The 17188-nt window shown below is 62.0% G+C and overlaps 1 protein-coding gene across 1 annotated transcript in view; it reads left to right on the forward strand.

Moving 5' to 3' along the window:
• The window catches only part of CFAP46 (cilia and flagella associated protein 46), a 149453-nt gene that overhangs the window by 67955 nt on the left and 64310 nt on the right, over positions 1 to 17188 (forward strand). The window contains exons 21-31 of the mRNA XM_012660675.1: positions 81 to 179; positions 2097 to 2287; positions 3785 to 4013; positions 4145 to 4265; positions 6115 to 6238; positions 6812 to 6942; positions 7748 to 7875; positions 9063 to 9196; positions 10137 to 10349; positions 11744 to 11909; positions 16512 to 16661. Coding sequence (XP_012516129.1) covers positions 81 to 179; positions 2097 to 2287; positions 3785 to 4013; positions 4145 to 4265; positions 6115 to 6238; positions 6812 to 6942; positions 7748 to 7875; positions 9063 to 9196; positions 10137 to 10349; positions 11744 to 11909; positions 16512 to 16661 — 1686 coding nt within the window. The remainder of the gene's footprint in view (positions 1 to 80; positions 180 to 2096; positions 2288 to 3784; positions 4014 to 4144; positions 4266 to 6114; positions 6239 to 6811; positions 6943 to 7747; positions 7876 to 9062; positions 9197 to 10136; positions 10350 to 11743; positions 11910 to 16511; positions 16662 to 17188) is intronic.

A 17188-nucleotide genomic window follows, 5' to 3' on the forward strand; every position in this document is an offset into this window, starting at 1 on the left:
AGTATTTTTAAATGACCTTTGACATTAACGTCACGGTGCTTTCATTAAACGTCTCCCTGTGTACAAACCTGTGTCTGCAGGCCCCTGGGAAGCTGATTGAAATCGAATGTCTGGAGTACGAATTAGAAGCCTCAGCGCTTGAAAATAAAGTTAAACTCTACGTCCGAGCAGCTGTTGAGGTAAGTCCTTAAACAGGAGTTGTGGTCACATCGCATTATTTTGCAAATTTCCCGGAACTTGGTGAGAGGCGGCTTTGTGGTAGAGTTGACAGTGCTGGCAACGTGGCCTGCACCCCACGCTGGACTCGCCCTGGCTCTGCCCCGGCTCCCGGGTGACTGCGGACGAGGCCGGCCTCCCATGGACCCGTGGCCTCCCGCCTCCCCCCCGTAAGAATGCAGCGGTGGCCCCGTGGCCTGGGCTGCACCAGCCCCCAGCGTGGTCCCCGCCGGCCCCCAGGACCACCCCTGCCTCCCTGGCAAGGTGGGTGCAGAGCTGCCCCCCACCCCCCAACACGGGCAACGCTCGGTGCCACCCGGGTCCCATGAGGGCTCTTTGCCGGCCTGCCTCGGGTCCAGGAGGGTGCCCAGTGGGGAGCGGGCAGCCCAGCTGGGCCTGGGGACCTGAGGAGGGACGGTGGCATCACGAGGGACCCGGGGCTGGACGGAGAGGGCAGGGTTCGCCGAGGTTGCTGTCCCTGCCTCAGTTGCCTGTTTGGGAACCACAGAACTGTTCGGGAGGTTCCCAATTGCGGTTACTGAAGAGGCGACTCCTTCTTTAAGGGCAGCTGCCCCACGAGCCGCCGTCCAAACGCGACGGTGAAGGGTTACGACGACGTGAGCGCGACTTAGCGTAGGGTCTGGAACAGCAGCCACTGCCAGGAAGGGATCTAGAAATCGGTTTGGACTATTCCATCGGTAACAGTTTTGCAGTGAAGAAAGAACGAAAATGTACTGAAACGGCAATGGCGGGCAGCCCGATGTGGGCCCGCGGGAAGGGCCATCGGTGCCCGGCCCAGGGACCCTCACTCCTGCCCTCCCCGCCGGGCTGTTCACGCCCACCATGCCGTGAGGCGAGGCCGCCATGGGGGGCCACACGCCCGGCCTTGTGGAAGGGGCAGAGCGCCGGGGCGTCCTCCGCCCCTGTCCTCAGCCAGGCTCTGCCCAGCGTGTCTCTGGCCGTCTGGCGGGACGTGGGCTCCCGCGGGTTTGCCTGTGCGTGTCTGCGCCGCCGTGCTGGACGTCTCGAGGGAGGGAAAGCTTTGATGGCTGAGTGCGTGTGCCGGTGCCTCGCACGTGGTGGGCACGGAACGAGCGTTTGTTTAAAACATGATTTATGGAGAACGGTTTGGCCGCCACCTTTTACCGTGAAGCTGCAGCAGAGGCTGGTGGCTGTGGTGCTGCGGGTTGCACCACTGTGCCCCGCCACACCTCCGCTGCTGAGGATTTGGGGGGCTGGGCCCCATTTATGAGGCTTCGACGGACTCATCTTGGCGCCAAGCAGCACGACGGGCTTGTGAGTCCCAAGTGCGGGCTCGGCCCAGCTCGCCCGGGCGCAGCGTGAGGGCCCCGAGGTGCCAGGGCCAGAGGCTGTGACCACGCGCAGGACAGACGGGCGTCCCCGTGGGGCCCGAGGAGGGCGGGGAGCCTGGCGGGGGCAGCTCCGCAGCCCTGAGATTCCGGGCTGAGCCTGTCTGCTGGGAAGGGCACCGCAGACACCCCGAGCAGACGCCCCCTGGTGGCAGTCGTGACGGGCACACGCGCAACACACATGGTCAGGAGCCAAGCAGGCCGAGTGCGTCCTCTCGCGCAGGGCAGACCCGTCCACGCACGTGCAGAGCACGGCCGCGCCTCGGGAGTGTCGCGTCTCGTGAGGCCTCCGCTCCCTTCTGGGGGGGATGCGTGGCCACAGGCTGAGGCAGCGTGACGAGCGAGTCCTGCGTTCCCAGCGCGCCCAGCCCCCGCGTGCTTCCCTGACCCGCGTCCTCGCGCTGCAGGCCTGGGAACGCCGGCGGCCGGCTCTCCCGGGTCGTGACAGGAACAGCCGGTGACGGCGCTGATCTCACGACCTCCGCGGAGCGGCCTGTGTCCTCTCCGCAGGCCCAGCTGGACATCACCCGGGGGCTGGACGTCTTGCTGCAGCGCGCCATCCGCCTGGGCGACGCCCGGGCCATCCACGTGGTGTGCGCCACGCAGTGGAACACCTGCCTGCCCCTGCTGCAGCACAACCTGCGGCACCACCTGCGCAAGCCGCTGACCAACGTCGCGGAGGTCCTGGAGAAGGTGGACAGGTAGGGCGCGGTCTGTCCTGGGTCCCGACCGAGGGAAGGCGCGTGGGCAGAGGGGAGAAGGCAGAATTCTCCAATGTTACGGATGCGGATGAAGTGAAACTCAGTTGCCATAAAAGTGGTGCAAGCAGAACGCCCCACCCGTATCCAACGGGACGTGAAAGGTGTTCCAATGACAAGGACGTCACTGTGTCCACCTGCCCCACAGCGCTGGGCAGGCCGGGGCCCTGCGCACCCAGAAATGCGGAGCCCCCACGGGACCTGGGGAAGGAGGCTCAGCACAGGCTTCCACCGAGGCAGACACCGGCCAGGGCGTCTGCACCCCTCGAGCTGACAGAAGGGACCTGTCCCGCCACAGAGAGGCCACAGTGGGGCTGGTTGGGGCCTGTGGGGACGTGGGTGGGTCCTGCCGAGGGGGTGGGGCCCTCGGGAAGCCTGGGACCAGGGGAGCGCGACGTGTCTGCAGGTGTAACCAGGACAGGCCTGGTCCATGGTGGCGGCAGCCTCCAGGTGCGCCGTGGCGGATGGGAGCAGGTGCTGGGGGACAGCGAGGGGTGTCCGTGGGGCGTTTGGCCTGAGCACAGGAGCCAGAGCTGTGTGGGCAGATCCCAGGGAGGCTGGAGACCCGGTCTGGGTTCAGGAACTCCTGGCTGGAGAGGCCGGAGAAGTAGGAAATCGTGTCTGGAGCGTGGCGAGGTCAGGAGGGTGCAGGGCAGAGGTGGGCAGGTGAGGTCGGGAGGGTGCAGGGCGGAGGTGGGCAGGTGAGGTCGGGAGGCTGCAGGGAGGACGTGGGCGGGCGAGGTCGGGAGGGTGCAGGGCGGAGGTGGGCGGGCGAGGTCGGGAGGGTGCAGGCCGAGGCAGAGCTGGCCCAGGCAGGACACGGGGGACAGAGGTCGGGGAAGCCCGTCCCTTGCAGAGTTGCCGGGAGGCACTGGGCGCGTGCGGGACCTGGGCACCGTGCGCTCAGGGCTGGGCTTCGAGTCGGTTTTCCCGTCCGCGTCTGCTTTGTTTCTGGGCATCCCAGCTGCAGAGTGATCCACACAAGAAATGGATCGTGCTTGGGTCAGCGTGCGTGGGGCCCGGCTTCCTATGGCTCCTGTTCCCGAGGGATTGGGGTGCGAGCAGCGGAGAGGAGCCTTGGGCTCCGGGCTGTGGCCGGGGCGCCAGAGCCGCTCTGCACTGGCCCCGCAGCCCTGCTGAGAGCCTCCCAGGAGTGCGAGGGGCTGGCAGCCGCGGTGTGGGCGGCACGGTGTGGGGTCCCCACACTCAAGGGCCCCGCTGTGCCGACCTGGCTGCTCAGCCCCTGGGCTCCGAGGTCTCCGTGGTCTGCGGGGCCTTCTCTCTCTGTCCCCCTTTGTGGGCTCAGGTGAGGTGGGGGTGTCCCCGGAAGCACACTGGAAAGTGGGGGGGCGCAGGCCCCACCCTGCACACGGGCCATCCCCCCTAGGCCCGGCACTCCTGATGGCAGCCGCCGGGCCCTGACCCTGTGCGCCGTTGCAGCCTCATGAGCCTGCTGCGCTGCCAGGTGCACATGGAGGTGGCGCTGCTCGAGGAGGATGAGGACCGGCTGGAGCCCGCCCTGGAGCACCTGCAGAAGGCCGAGCGCCTCGACAGCCTGGGCCTCTACCAGGACAGGCTGCAGACGGCCATCCACCGGCTGCGCCTGTGCACCCTGCTGTACCAGGTCCCCGAGCGCGCCGAGGACAAGGCCACCATGGCCATCGAGCAGGTGCCGGCGCAGCCTGGGGAGGGCTGACGGGCGGCGGAGCGGACCCGGGTGCGGCGCTGTTCTCGGGAGGATGGGAGAAGGTGCTGCTCTGGACCGAGTCCTGACTTGCCGTCTCTTGCTCCTTCCCGCAGGCGAAGAAAGCCGTCCAGAAAGACGGCGTCCGGAGGGAGCGGGCCCTCCTGGTGAACGCGGGCCTGGCCCTGGCCCCCGACGCCTTCCAGATCGTGCTCGACAGCGAGAACGAGGCCAAAGGTGGGCGCCAACGGCGTGCGGGGCCAGCAGGGTCCCGCCCCGGAGGGGCCTCGCGCCGCTCTCAGCAGACCCCAGACAGGGCGGGGGCCCCGCTGCGCCCCCGAAGGTGTGACGGCCGGCACGTCACATCCGCAGACCTCGGGCTGCGCCGCGCTCTCTGGGGCCCATCAAAGGGTCCTGGGGGGACGGGTGTCTTGTCCCTGCAGGGGCCACGTTCACGGCTCAGCTGCCACCACAGGGTCGCACGTGGGGCGGCAGAAATAGTAGGAATTTATTTCCCACAGCTCTGGGGGCTGCAAGTCCGAGCTCAGGGTGCGGCGGGTTTGATTCCTCCTGAGGCCGCGGTCCTTGGCCTACAGGCACCGTCCCCTCCCTGGGGCTCCCCCCCGCCTCGCCGTGCGCGTCAGCGTCCTGCTCTGCTCTGCTCTACGGACGCCGGCCAGACGGGGCTGGGACGCCCAGGGGCCCCATTTCACCTCAGTTACCTCTGCAAAGACCCAGCTCCACGTAGTTCTGCAGTCCGAGGCCCTGGGGGTTCGGGCTTCAGCGTGTCTGTTTTGGGGGGACTCGGTTCAGCCCACAGCACTGTCAGAGCACGAGGGCGGCCCTGAGTGTGGGTGTCAAAGGTCAGACCCGCACGGACCCCACTCATGCCGGCCGCGGCCTTTTATCCAGGAGGCTCACCTGGCTCCGGGTCACGGGATGTGGGTGCTCCCTACGTGCGGGGCGGCCGGGCAGGGGGGCAGGTCTGGGCCTGGCTCAGGAGCCCCTCCCCCAGCCCGCCTGGGGTCCGGCCGAGGCCACCGCAGCGTGTCCCTCCAGCCTGGCACCCACGGCTGGTGCTGTCACCCAACTTGACCCCAGGTCGCGTTGCGGGTGAGGCAAGACGAGGGTGCTCTGGCCCCGGGTGGCCTGTGATGGGGGTGAAGGGGCGGCTCTGGGAAGCGGCCCTGGGGACGCTCATGCCCTGCTGTCTGTCGCTGCCCTGTCTCCCAGTCACTCTCGCTCTTGGTGTCATTTTTGTCCTGAGGAGTGAGTCTGCCAGCACCGCCTGGACACGTCTGTTTCGGTTTCTTGACTTGTTTTACCCACAAGCGTGTGCTGCTGCAGCCCGGGGCCCGCGCACATGTACCTGGGGTGTGGGGCCAGGACGGGACGGCGCCGCGCCCAGCAGGACATCCTGCCGGGACTCCGCCGGGGCTCCAGAGAGGATGCTCTCGTGTTGGCTTCAGAAAGTGGATCTTACCAGGTGGACGCCAGCATGGGGGGCACAGCTCTGAGGGCTCCAGCCTCCCGCCAAGGGGTGTCCCGCCAGGCACGGACGAGGCCGCCCTCAGGCCCAGCGCCCGCTGCATTCCCCGGCAGCTGCACGGGGTGGGCGGCCTCGGTGTGAAGTTGAGCTCTGGGTGTTCCGGGTCTTATTTGCCGGGAAAGGGGGGCAATGAGATAGGACCGCCGGGCCTCGGGTGGACGGTGGACAGCAGGTGTGTGGGGGCCGGGCGAGCAGGGAGGCTGGTGCTTCTGCTTGGAGCGGGGTGGGCAGGGCGGCCAAGCAGGGTGGCGCCGGGCGAGCGCGCTGAGCCAGGCTGTGTCTGAGGCCCCACTCGGGGTGCAGCGAGCTCCGTCCCATTGAATTCGGAGGCACAAGCGAGGCCACGAGGCAGCTGTGCAAGGGGCTGGGCTCCCAGGAGCAGCGGACCCAGGAACCTGGGTGGCCGCCCGCGCTGGCCAGGCAGCAGCCAGTTGGGATGCCGTGGTCAGGCGTGTTCTCTCGGACAGAGCTGCAGCCGCCGCGTCTCCCGACCCTTAACACACAGCGGCGACTTTGCATTTCGTTTTCTGCTCTCAGTTTCCACCGGGAAGAACCGGGGCCGCTTCAGCTTCCTGGCCGCGAAGGCGCGTCACCACATGGCCAGCGTGGACAAGGCCGCCGGCCACTTACGGCGCCTGGGGAACGAGAACGACAAAGAGAGGTGAGTGAGGAAAAGGCACTTTTCTGAGGACAAAAGGATAAAACGCAAACGGCAGAGCCCTGGGGAGGGTCTCTGGCCTGAGCACGTTGCCTGAGGGCCGAGGTGGCGGTGGCCGCTGGGGCTTGTGCCGCTCCAGGCGGGGGGCGGAGGCCATGGACACCTGCCCCACGGTGAGACCTCCCTCCGTGCCCCGGGAGGCCTCAGCAGGACGTGGCGCCAGGTTCTGCACACGGTGTCAGGACGTGGTGACCGGCCAGGCTGGCGTCTGGCACAGACGGGAGGGGTCCCGACCCCGGGGAGACCTGCCCCTCGCCAGGGGAGGGAAGGGTGGGGCGTTTCTCATGGTCACGACGATCGGTGCCGCCGATGCTCGGCAGGCGGGAGCAGAGAGTTGCGCCCTGACCGGGCCAGCCGCGCACGCCCAGGGCCGCCGTCCGCCGTGGGCATTGATTGTCACAGGTCGCTCTGCAACCCCAAAACTGGCTTTTTCTCACCCGCGGCCATTCCGGGTGGTGTCTGTTTTACCAACTGTGTCCCTGTTCACGTTTCCCTGTCTGGGTCTTTGGGGACCAGGATACAGATCTGGGCGGAGCTGGCCAAAGTTGCGCGGAAGCAGGGCGTGTGGGACGTCTGCCGGGCTGCGAGCCGCTTCTGCCTCCTCTACGACAGCGTCAAGGTGAAGAAGCCCTCGAGGCTGCGGAGAGGTGTGTGGCCCCGCGAGCGTCTCCCGCCCCGGCCGGCCGAGTCTCCGCTGCCAGGCGGCCATGGGGAGCTGTGGCCGGAGCCTCCGTCCGTCCGGGTGGCTCCTGGAGGGGCTGGGACTGGCTGGAGGGTGGACGGGCTGCGCCTGCGTCCAGCGGGGCCTCCCCGTGGGAGAGGGTGTCTCCAAACACGTCTGCAGTTGACCCGGGTAACCGTGCCTGACGCTGGTGACCGTCACGGCGTAGTCACCGGCAGTCACACCTGGTGCCCAGGCGGTGCTGCCTGGCTGTGTGCCGGGGACGCCGCGTGACGGTCCTCACATTGGGTCTTCATCACTCAGAGGGTCCTCGGGGCCCAGACTGGGGCAGCCACCACTGGTGGGCGGTGGGCAGAGGCCCAGGCCAGGCGGTCAGCACCCGGCCCCTGGAGAAGTGCCGGTCTCAGGGACAGCAGGACACACGGACACGCAGAGGGAGGCAGGAGATGGAGCAGGGAGGGCCTGTGGAAGTTGGGGGGGGTGCCCCCCAGAAGGCAGCAGATGGGATGTGGGAGGGAGCAGTTTTCTCAGGCCAGCGCCTCCCGAGCTGGGGGACCCACCCAGGGCAAACCAGGAGCATCTCAGGGATGTCGGCCACAGACGAGCTCCTCTGGTCCCTTCCTGGGCATCGTGCCTCTCCTGGGACCCTCCGCACCCCCGGGTGGGCCCTGCGGGAGCTGGAGAGACTCAGGCATCGGAGTGGGCCAGGAATTGTTGTGTTTGGTTGGTTTGCTGGAAACACGCATCTTTACCTGCTGCCTCTCCCCCAGGAAGGAAGAGGCGAGGCGGGGAGGGCTCCGAGCACGAGGCCACGGGGCCGTCGGAGGTCGCCCTGCAGCGGCAGGTGTCCTGTGACCTGCTGCGGAGGTTCGCGGAGGTGGGGTTCATCAACGCTGAGGTGCGTTCTGCGCCGCGGACACGGGGGTCCCGGGGCACGTCTGCATGCCTGTGGCAGGGTTGTCGGCCTCCGTGTGCCCGTGACCTGTTGGGGGTGCTCATTGCGGTACCCGCCTGTGCGCTTGCACAGAGCCGTGTAGGGGAGGGAAGAGTTCCCGGATTCTTGGGAGCGTTTCTGGGAGAAAAGTATAAATCAAAACGTATCTCAGTGTGGGTTGATGTTAACTTTATGCTAGAGGTAATTTCTGAATTGCGGACTCCGAGGTTCCATAGATACAGCCGGTGATTCCATCTGGGGTATTTACATCAGGGCAGACTTTGGAAGCACTTTGAACAGGTGTGGGTGGGCGGAGGCCGAGGCCTGGACCCACCACCCCAGCCCCAGTGAGCCGATCCCCCCAACACACGGCAGCGGGACACTGGGCCGGCCCCGCCCAAAGTCAGGGAGAACATGGCCTCACCGGACCAGCCCCAGCTCTGAGCTTTCAGCTCCCATGCCTGGGCCAATGCAGCGGTGACGCTTGGGACATTTCATGACCCAGGAGTCCTCAGAGCACTCTGTCTGAGGCCTGTCAGTCGCTCAGTGGGCGCGGCCCTCGGCCTGGGGGCCATAGTGTGGCTGACATCTTCAACGGGCCTCCTGAGCACAGGCCAGGCGTGAGCCGGGGACCCCGCAGCAGCAGAGCGACACCCGATGGGGGAGCAGAGCTGGCCGAGGGCAGACACGAGGCCGTCCGGGCCACTGGGCAGGGACGGGCGGCCTGTCCACGCCCGGGCTGCCACCCTTTCCTCAGCCCCGCCGGTCTGTCCCCAGTGGCTCAGCAGCCGTGGGTGTTGCAAACACGCTAATGGAGTACCCAGGGGGTTTGTGCTCTGCCTGGGCGTGCAGGAGTGTTGGGAAACTCCTGTCTATCCGGGGAGGCGTGGCAGGGCGGTGCACCGTGCTTGGAAGGAGCCCTCCCCTCCCGGCGTGCGGGCTGGTGGGTGCAGAGGCTGGGGGTCTGCTCCCCTGTGGTCCGTGGGTGGCCATCGCCGCGACGGCTGCCTGGGGTTCGCCACCCGGGTCTCTCCACCTCGTGTGTGGCGTTTTTACACCTGAAGTTGAGAGGGAAGTGTGGGCTGTGTGTCCCCACCTGGGGCTGGGCCACGCCCGGCCCACACCCCGTCCTGCCGCATGCTGCCCCACAGGCCACGGTCCAGCTGCTGCGGTCGGAAGGCGTGGCCCTGAACGACCGGCCCATTCCCCCCGAGGACCTGAGCCAGCACCCGGCGGGCTACGTGCCGGAGCCCCCGGAGGAGAACGAGGACTGGATCACGTACAGGTAGGCGGGGCCTGGGCGGCGTCGAGCGCTGCCCTGCTCACGCGGGACACGGGAATGCCGTTTTCACACAAGTGAGTGGTCCAGCACATGGAAACAAGGTTACTGGGACCTTATCTGTTTCCGGCCACGTGTCCCAGCGAGGCCATGAGTTTGGCTTGTTGATATGTGTGAGCCAACGTACGAGACGGTTTTCCCAGCGTGTTCTAACTAACCGCTGTTCGCTCTGGTTAGTCTCATTATTAGCAAAATCAGCTGTCAGGGTGGAAAACGCAGAGGGGCGGTTTCTGTGTATGGGGACGTCTCTCCAGCCCGGCCCTCGGCCAGAGCAGGGCTCCCCGCTCTCCCCTCGGGCCAGCCTGCGAGGGGACAGAGGAGGCTCTGGGAACCAGGGCCGGTTGGTGCTTGGTCAGCCCCTTCGCTGAGAGTAACTTTGAAATTCTAAAAATTTGTAAAACAAAATAGAGAAAATTTGTAGCAGAGACCGCTGGGGCTCACGAAGGTGGAACACCCTCCCCTGCACCACTCTCCACCGAGAGTGTGCCGGCTGGCTAGGGGGCAGCGGGGGGGGGGGGGCGGACGGACACTCCTGAGGACGGCAGCCTGCGTGCCCTGGGGGAGGGCGGCCGCAGAGGGTGACAGGCAGTCTGGGCAGGTGTGCAGGTGAGAGCAGGGCGGGAGCTCAGGCCTCCAGAAGCAGCCAGGCGCGGCTGCAGGTGTCCGGGGGGTCGGGGACAGACTGGGGCGGGTGGGACAGAAGAATTGGGCAGAGCAGGGCCGGGCCCAGGACGCTTGAGGTGGGACCGCAGTCGCGTGGCGGGGCTGGGTGTGCTGATGAGGCCGCCCCGGCAGGCCTGCGCCAGGAATACCCTGCACTTGCTGTCGCAAGGGCTGGTTTGGGAAAGGTGTTTCCAGCCCAGAGCTTCGTGGTATGCGTTCGCAGAACCTGGATCGAAAGCCTGTCCCAGTACGCCATGAACAACTGGCTGCGCTCTGCGGACATCGGGCAGGAGATCCAGGAGGCCTGGGTCGTGCAGAACGCCGTGGTCTACGTCCTGAACCACAACCACCACCTCATCCAGGCCGGGCGGCAGAAGGAGCTTGTGGACAGCTTGTACCACCTCCTGGGCGCCGTCAGGGACACCGGCCACAACGGGTGCGTGTGGGCCCCGCCACTCCGCGTCCATGGGCAGGGAGAGGCAGGGAGCTCAGTCTCGTCCCTCAGAGAGGACCCAGGTTTTGGGGGCTGTGGTCAGCATGTCTGTTCCGGGGCGATGGCAGCCACAGAGAGACCAGCAGGGCTCAGGGAGGTTCGCAGACCACCCCCGCGTCTCTGCCCCCTGCTGTGCGTGTGAGCCGGACGCTAACCTCTAACCGCAGGAGGCTTGCGGCAGGCGGTGGGGCGCGGGCCTAGCCTGGTGCTGGTGGGGTGAGGCCATGGTGGAGCCGTCACTCCCGCCCACGGCCCAGTCCCCGCCCTGCCGCTGCAGACACAGTCGGGAGACGGGTTTGCTGACGGCCGCGTCGCTCAGGAAAGCGACTCCGCACACGTGTCTCCTGGTCTGGTGTTCGGGGGTGGGGGGTGTTGAAAATTCTGGATTTTTTAATCCAGATGGACGTGACCATGTAAGAGACCAATGTTTTCCCAGCTAAAATCAGAAGTTCAAAGACATCGAGTTGGGTCACAATTTTATCTAAGATGAAAAGACTGTGTACTCTTTGCTGCTTTGGTTTTCAGTCTAAACAATAGGGTTTTAATTTTTTTCACCAGACGGAAGCGGGACTGAGGGAGGGAGTCAGGGTGCAGATGTGCATTATGATTTCAGATTACGCACAATAAGGAAGATGGACCGTGCCACTCACTGCTCGCTGGTGCTCTGCCCCGGCGTGAGTGAGGCCCCGGCCCACCCACGCGCCCTCGCCTGGCCCAGGAGCCCTGGGACTCGGGCGTGGCCGTCGGCGCCGGGAGCCCGGCAGCTGCGCCTCTGCCTGTAGCTCCGCTGTCCTGAGAGTTTCAGTCGTAGACGAAGATCAGACCCCCAGTCCCCACTTCCTGGCATTCGGGGACCATTTTTGACTAGTTTAAATGTTTCAGAGCTAGCGTGTTCCCTGTGAGAACCACGAAGGTTCTGATCTGGACCCGTCCACCGGGTATTGGACGTAACGGCTCCAACCGTCCTGGACGGCCCCAGGGGGTCCCGGCAGCAGGTCAGCCGGCGCCGTGGCCTTTCTGCCTCTGACCGGTTCCTCAGGGACACTCTGAGGCGTCCAGGCCGGGCCGCCGCCCTCACCGCAGCGTGAAGCCCACCTGGGGGAGGAGACGGCGTCACCTGGGCAGCAGGGACTCCTACCTGCTCTTCCCACAGGGCCCTGAGAAGGGCTCCTGAACCCACACCTAGAAGAGCAGGTAGCCCCTTTCTTGCTAAATTCCAGAGACGAGTCACATGGCGAGTCACATGGGCACACTTGGTCGCCCCAGACTGTCCCCTCAGACCCGTGGGAGCCTCAGCTGCCCCCGCCGTGGCTTCACCTCCCACGCGCTCTCTGCAGGGACCCCGAGATGCTGGCCATGCTCTGCGACACCCTGGCCCGCGGCCTGGTGATCAGCTGGATCCCCCCCCAGGCGCCGGAGAAGTCGAGAAAGTTCGTGCGACCGAATGTCTTCCACACCCCGCTGGACTCGGGAGCCGCCTCTGAGATCAGGAGCGCGGTGGAGGTAGAGCCCGCGGGCGGGAGTGGGGGGCAGCAAGCTGGGGGTGGGGAAACGTTTCATGCTGGAAGCTGCGTTAACTTGATTAATTAATTAATCGAATAAGGTTACAGTGAAGAAACTTCAATTAGATATACTTCAAATGCACATTACTTTGTAAAAATCTAACTACTACGTGCTTAATAATTTCAAAAAATGAAAACTATTTGCTAATTCTGAAGTTATTAGGTTGGTGCAAAAGTAATTGCAGTTTCAGACCGTGAATTTTAAATCATTCTAACTAGGCTCAAACACGTCTTTATTAATCAAAATAGGAAACATTACAATCAACACATTTTTGCCAACAAGAAATAAGTTTGTTTATTCCTGTAGCATAAAAATCCGTGCTTTGAGATTCGACAAACTCTCGGAAAGCATTTTCTGCGTCCTGCTGGCTGTGGAAGCGTCTTCCCTGCAAAAAGTCGTCGAGATGCTTGAAGAAGTGGTAGTCGGTTGGCGAGAGGTCAGGTGAACATGGCGGATGAGGCAAAACTCCGTAGCCCAATTGCTTGAACTTCTGAAGCGCTGGTTGTGCGACTCGCAGTGGGGTGTTGTCGTGGAGAAGAACTGGGCCCTTTCTGGTGGCCAGTGCCGGCTGCAGCCCTTGCAGTTTCGGTGCGTCTCATCGATTCGCTGAGCAGACTTCTCAGATGGGATGCTGGGATTCAGAGAGCTGGAGTGGATCAGACCGGCAGCGGACGAAACAGTGACCGTGACCTTTTTTTGGCGCAAATTTGGCTTTGGGCCGTGCTTTGGGGCTTCTTTTTGGTCCAACCGCTGAGCCGGTCGTCACTAGTTGTTGTATAAAATCCACTTTTCCTCTCACATCATGATCCAATCGAGAAATGTTTCGTTGTTGTGTATAAGAAGAGAAGATGACACTTCAAAATGACAATTTTTTTGATTTTTGTTCATCTCACGAGCTTTTTCACCTTTCCAGTTTGCTTCCGATGCCAAACGACCGCAGAATGGTCGACCCGAGCTCTTCTTCAGCAACCTCTCGTGTGGTTGTGAGGGGATCAGCTTCCACGATTGCTCTCACCTGGTCGTTGTCAACTTCCGATGGCCGACCACTGCGCTCCTCATCTTCACGGCTCTCGTCTCCTTTACAAAACTTCTTGAACCCGCCACCGCACTGCATGCTCAGCAGTTCCTGGGCCAAACGTGTTGCTGATGTTATGAGTTGTCTCTGCTGCTTTATGACCCATTTTGAACTCGAATAAGAAAATCGCTCGAGTTTGCTTTTTGTCTAACATCATTTCCGTTGTCTAAAATAAATACAAAACAAACAGCAAGTAATAAGTCATTAGCAAAAAATAAATAAATAAATAAAATGAGAAATGTGCATTAAAACAATGTATAACATCATCACATTTATTTAAGAATGTATTCCAATACCAAATGGCCAATTTCCACAATGCTAAAACCACAATTACGGTTGCACCAACCTAATACCTAACCTTTTAATGATTTTGTGGTATCTGCTTTTTGTTGGAAAGCATTTGAATATGTGGTTGCAGCGTGGAGGTCTGCAGTTTCAGTTGATCTGGTAGATGGGTATCAGTCATTTGTGACCTTAGGGTTGTCTTGATTTGGGTTAGGTAGGAGAAGGTAGATTCCCAGCAATAAGTGGTTGGAAAGCAAGAAAGCATTTTTCGAGCAGGTTGCGGAAGGCACGGGTATTCCACTGCAGTTTTCCATATTTCAACTGGATCCTTCTTAGCATCAATAATGACTTTAAAATGTCATCTACTGAGAGCTCAATAATTCCATCTGTAGTTCTTTAGGTGCCTTGGGGATATCAACTAGGTGAGGCTGAAGTGCTGATCTGAGTGTGATGTCATGATGCTCAAAGTCAGTGAACCTTTCATCGTATTCTCCAATTAATAGGCCAATAACAGCTGCGTATTCTTCAAACGATTCACATATATCATCCTGCTCATCAGTGACCTTTGCTAACTGGGGAAAATGTTCTTCGGAAATTTCCTTTTGAAGAAAAATTGTTTTGAAAAAAGACAGCTTTCTTCAAAATGCTTGGATTTTTTGCCACGTATCATATATAGTTTTACCTTGCAAAGAAATATTCAAGTCGTTTTGATTTGATGTCACACAGAAATGCTGCATTCCTATAGAAATCTTCTTTCAGTATTCACATAGCTGATTCTGTCCTTCATAAAATTTAACTGTCTGTTCTCACAGAGATAAAATTTTGGCTATCACCTGTCCCTGCCATAGCCAACGCTCTTTAGAATGACATGGCAAATCCACACTGCATACCTCACCCTTCACCTTTAGCGCGTTAGGAAACTGACGATGCCATGTTGCATTTGCACAAACGTAGTTAACAACACTTATAACTTGTTGCAAAGTGTCACTTAAAATAGCTTTAGCACAGAGATTCTGCTGATGCAAGATACAATGAAAAGAAACGAGAGCATCTGGATCTGTTAATACCTTTTTAATCTGTGCAATAAACCCTTCATGTTTTCCTGTCCCGGAAAGTGCACCGTCTGTGCATACACTCACTAAATTTGCCAATTCAGTCCAACTTCATGACATTTATCTTGAAAGTTGTTGAAGATATCTCTTCCCCGTGTTCTGTTCGCAAGAGTGCCCACAGCAAGTAACTCTTCGTAGCAGAGAAAATCTTCTGTTATGACCCAATGACGTATAAAACCTGTGCCAGGTCAGTAGTACCAGTTGATTCATCCAAAGCAATTGAATATATATTTTCCTTTTGAAGTAGTGCATGAAGTTGTTCTGTTAAGTTGAAGGCTAATTCATGCTGCTGATCAGTTGTGGTTCTCCTTGAAAGAGGCAGCTGTTTGGACTTTGAAACGTTATCGAGGTTTCAGCATCCTGCAGCTTTGACGATGCATTCTTTCACAATTTCTGCATCACTGAATGGCTTTCCCTCCCCTCTACCCCCCAGTATATAGCTACAGTCAAAAGTTTGCACTTAACACATGTGGCCTTCAGACGGCAGGTTCCCACCCCTGGTCAAAACCGTCACCAGGTGGAAGCAGCAGAGCAGGGGGCGCAGGGGACCCTCGGGGCCCAGGGCGCACCTCAGCCGGTTGTGCCCGAGCAGAGCAAACTGTGAGAAGCACAGACTTGCCCCTCTGAACGCAGCAACCGCAGTAAAACCGTGACAACCCACGTGCCGAGTGTGCAGGAAGGTCAGGAGGACCTCAGAGGGCCGCCGTCGGCAGAGTCTATCCTAACGGATGTGAATCTTGTTGTCATCCACAGTAAAGGAGAAGAGACGACGTTCTCAATGGATGTTGTAAAGTGTCTGACGATCCATCACCCATTTCCAACTCTACAGAATCTTATAAAACCTGGAAGAAAAGCAAGTCTAAGAAATGCGCTGGGCGCCCCCCGTGCTCCAGGTCCACTGTGGGCCGCAGCCAGGGTGGGGGAGGCCCTCGCGCCACAGGCCCTCGTGAGGACGGCTGACCCAGGCGCGCTGCTGCCGTGGGCTCGGTGGGTCGCGTGGCTCGTCAGGAGGGACCCCGGGGGCCCAGCCTGGGCTGGCCAGGAGGCCACGTCGGGTCTAGGGCTTGGTTCTCGGAAGGCGCAGGGGGCCGGCTCCAGGGACCTGCAGGGAGCAGGACTCTCGGCTGGAAAAGGAGCAGGTGAGGAAGGAAGGTCGGGCATCGGGGCAGCCCAGGGCCCGTGTGGGCCACAGGGCGTGGACCTGATCTGGATCCGGATACAAAAGAGAAGACCCTGAGCCGATGATCCGTGAGAATGTGGAACAGCACAGGCACAGAGACAGGAAGGCTCAGCACAGGGCGACATCCGGGAGGAAGAGTCGGGGCAGAAGACGTCTTCACAGCCAGCGACAGCTCCGTGGAGCACGCGGAGCCAGACGGGCAGCTGCGCTGTGGCGGGACGGTGGCCCCAGCTACGAGCCTGCGGGCTGAAGAGGTGGAACGGCCCCGTCAGCCCGCAGGGGCAGCTCACCCAGGCGTGTGGCAAGGAGCAGGGTTCACGTTACGCTTCAGTGTGAAAGAGCAGCCAGAGAGTGATGTCCCAGGTCGCGAACGGGCACTGGGTGGCCGGCACTCACTGCGCCGGACCAGGCTCTGAGCAGGGCCTCGCCGGCCCTCATGAGACCCGCACCCGGGCTGTTCCCCGTTGGAGAGGAGGGAACTGGGCACCTGGCAAGCAGGGAAGGGAGCTGGGCGCGGCCCAGGCTCACACCCCCCCGCCCTGCGCAGATCCCAGCCCCCAGCCCCAGTGGGGGAGGGGCTGGCTCAGCGGGTGAGCCCCCACCGGCTGCCCCCCCACCGGGGCTTTGGGCCGTTTCCGACCTGCGCCCGGGGTGCTGGTGGGAGCCTGCCACGGGCGTGTGCTGCATCCTCAGCCCGGGCGGGGGCTTCTCCGACCCCAGGCTTGCCTTGGCGCCCGCCGCAGGCGTGAGGACCGGTGTGCGTTTGAACCTCCTTCCCGCTGGACCAAGGCCTAGGTCCGTTCGTCTTTTAGCGTTTGGTGATTTGGATCTTGGCTCAAGTTCCCCTACGTAGAATTCAGTTTTTGTAACAGAGGATGCATCCGTCCTAGGTCTGTGAGTTTGCCTTGGACCTGACCAACGGGACTGTGCCTGAGGAGCTCGTCCCCACCCGTGCCCGGCAGCGGCTCATCGCCACCTGGGTGAAAGCCAAGCAGCTGCTGCAGCAGCAGATTGGGCCACGGCTGGGCACAGAGGAGCAGGTGGGCAGGTGGGGGGCTGGGCGCAGGTGGGCAGGTGGGGGGCTGGGCGTGGGCGGGCCACACCACGCCCTGGTGCCTGGTGCTTCGCCGGTGCACTGTGGACACGTCTGAGACAGGGCAGGGGCTTGCAGGGAGCGTCCCTGGGGGCCACTTCGCTTCCACTCTTCACGGCACCATCGGGGATGTCTGGGGACTTGCTTTCCCCTGCCCCTGGCCGCCCTCAAGACAACAGGTGGCCTCGTCTGCCTGCGCACCTGCAGGGTCCCAGCGCTGCTGCGGATGCTGCCTGTCACCGAGGCCTTACCTGGCGGCTCACCCAGGCCAGACTGTCACCTCCTTGGCGGGGCCAGGGCCCAGCTGTGAACACTAAGGGCTGTGGGAGCAGGAGGCCAGGGAGGGGGTCCTGGGGAGCAGGGAGCTCAGGGTGGCCTCAGGAGCATCTTGGCTCCTACAGAGAAGGCTGGGGGGACACAGACAGAGCCCACTGGAGAGTCCCACAGGGCACGTGCTGGACAGGTGGCCCCTGA

This window comes from Propithecus coquereli, unplaced genomic scaffold, assembly GCF_000956105.1.
Source record: "Propithecus coquereli isolate 6110/MARCELLA unplaced genomic scaffold, Pcoq_1.0 Scaffold673, whole genome shotgun sequence".
Taxonomy (NCBI): domain Eukaryota; kingdom Metazoa; phylum Chordata; class Mammalia; order Primates; family Indriidae; genus Propithecus; species Propithecus coquereli.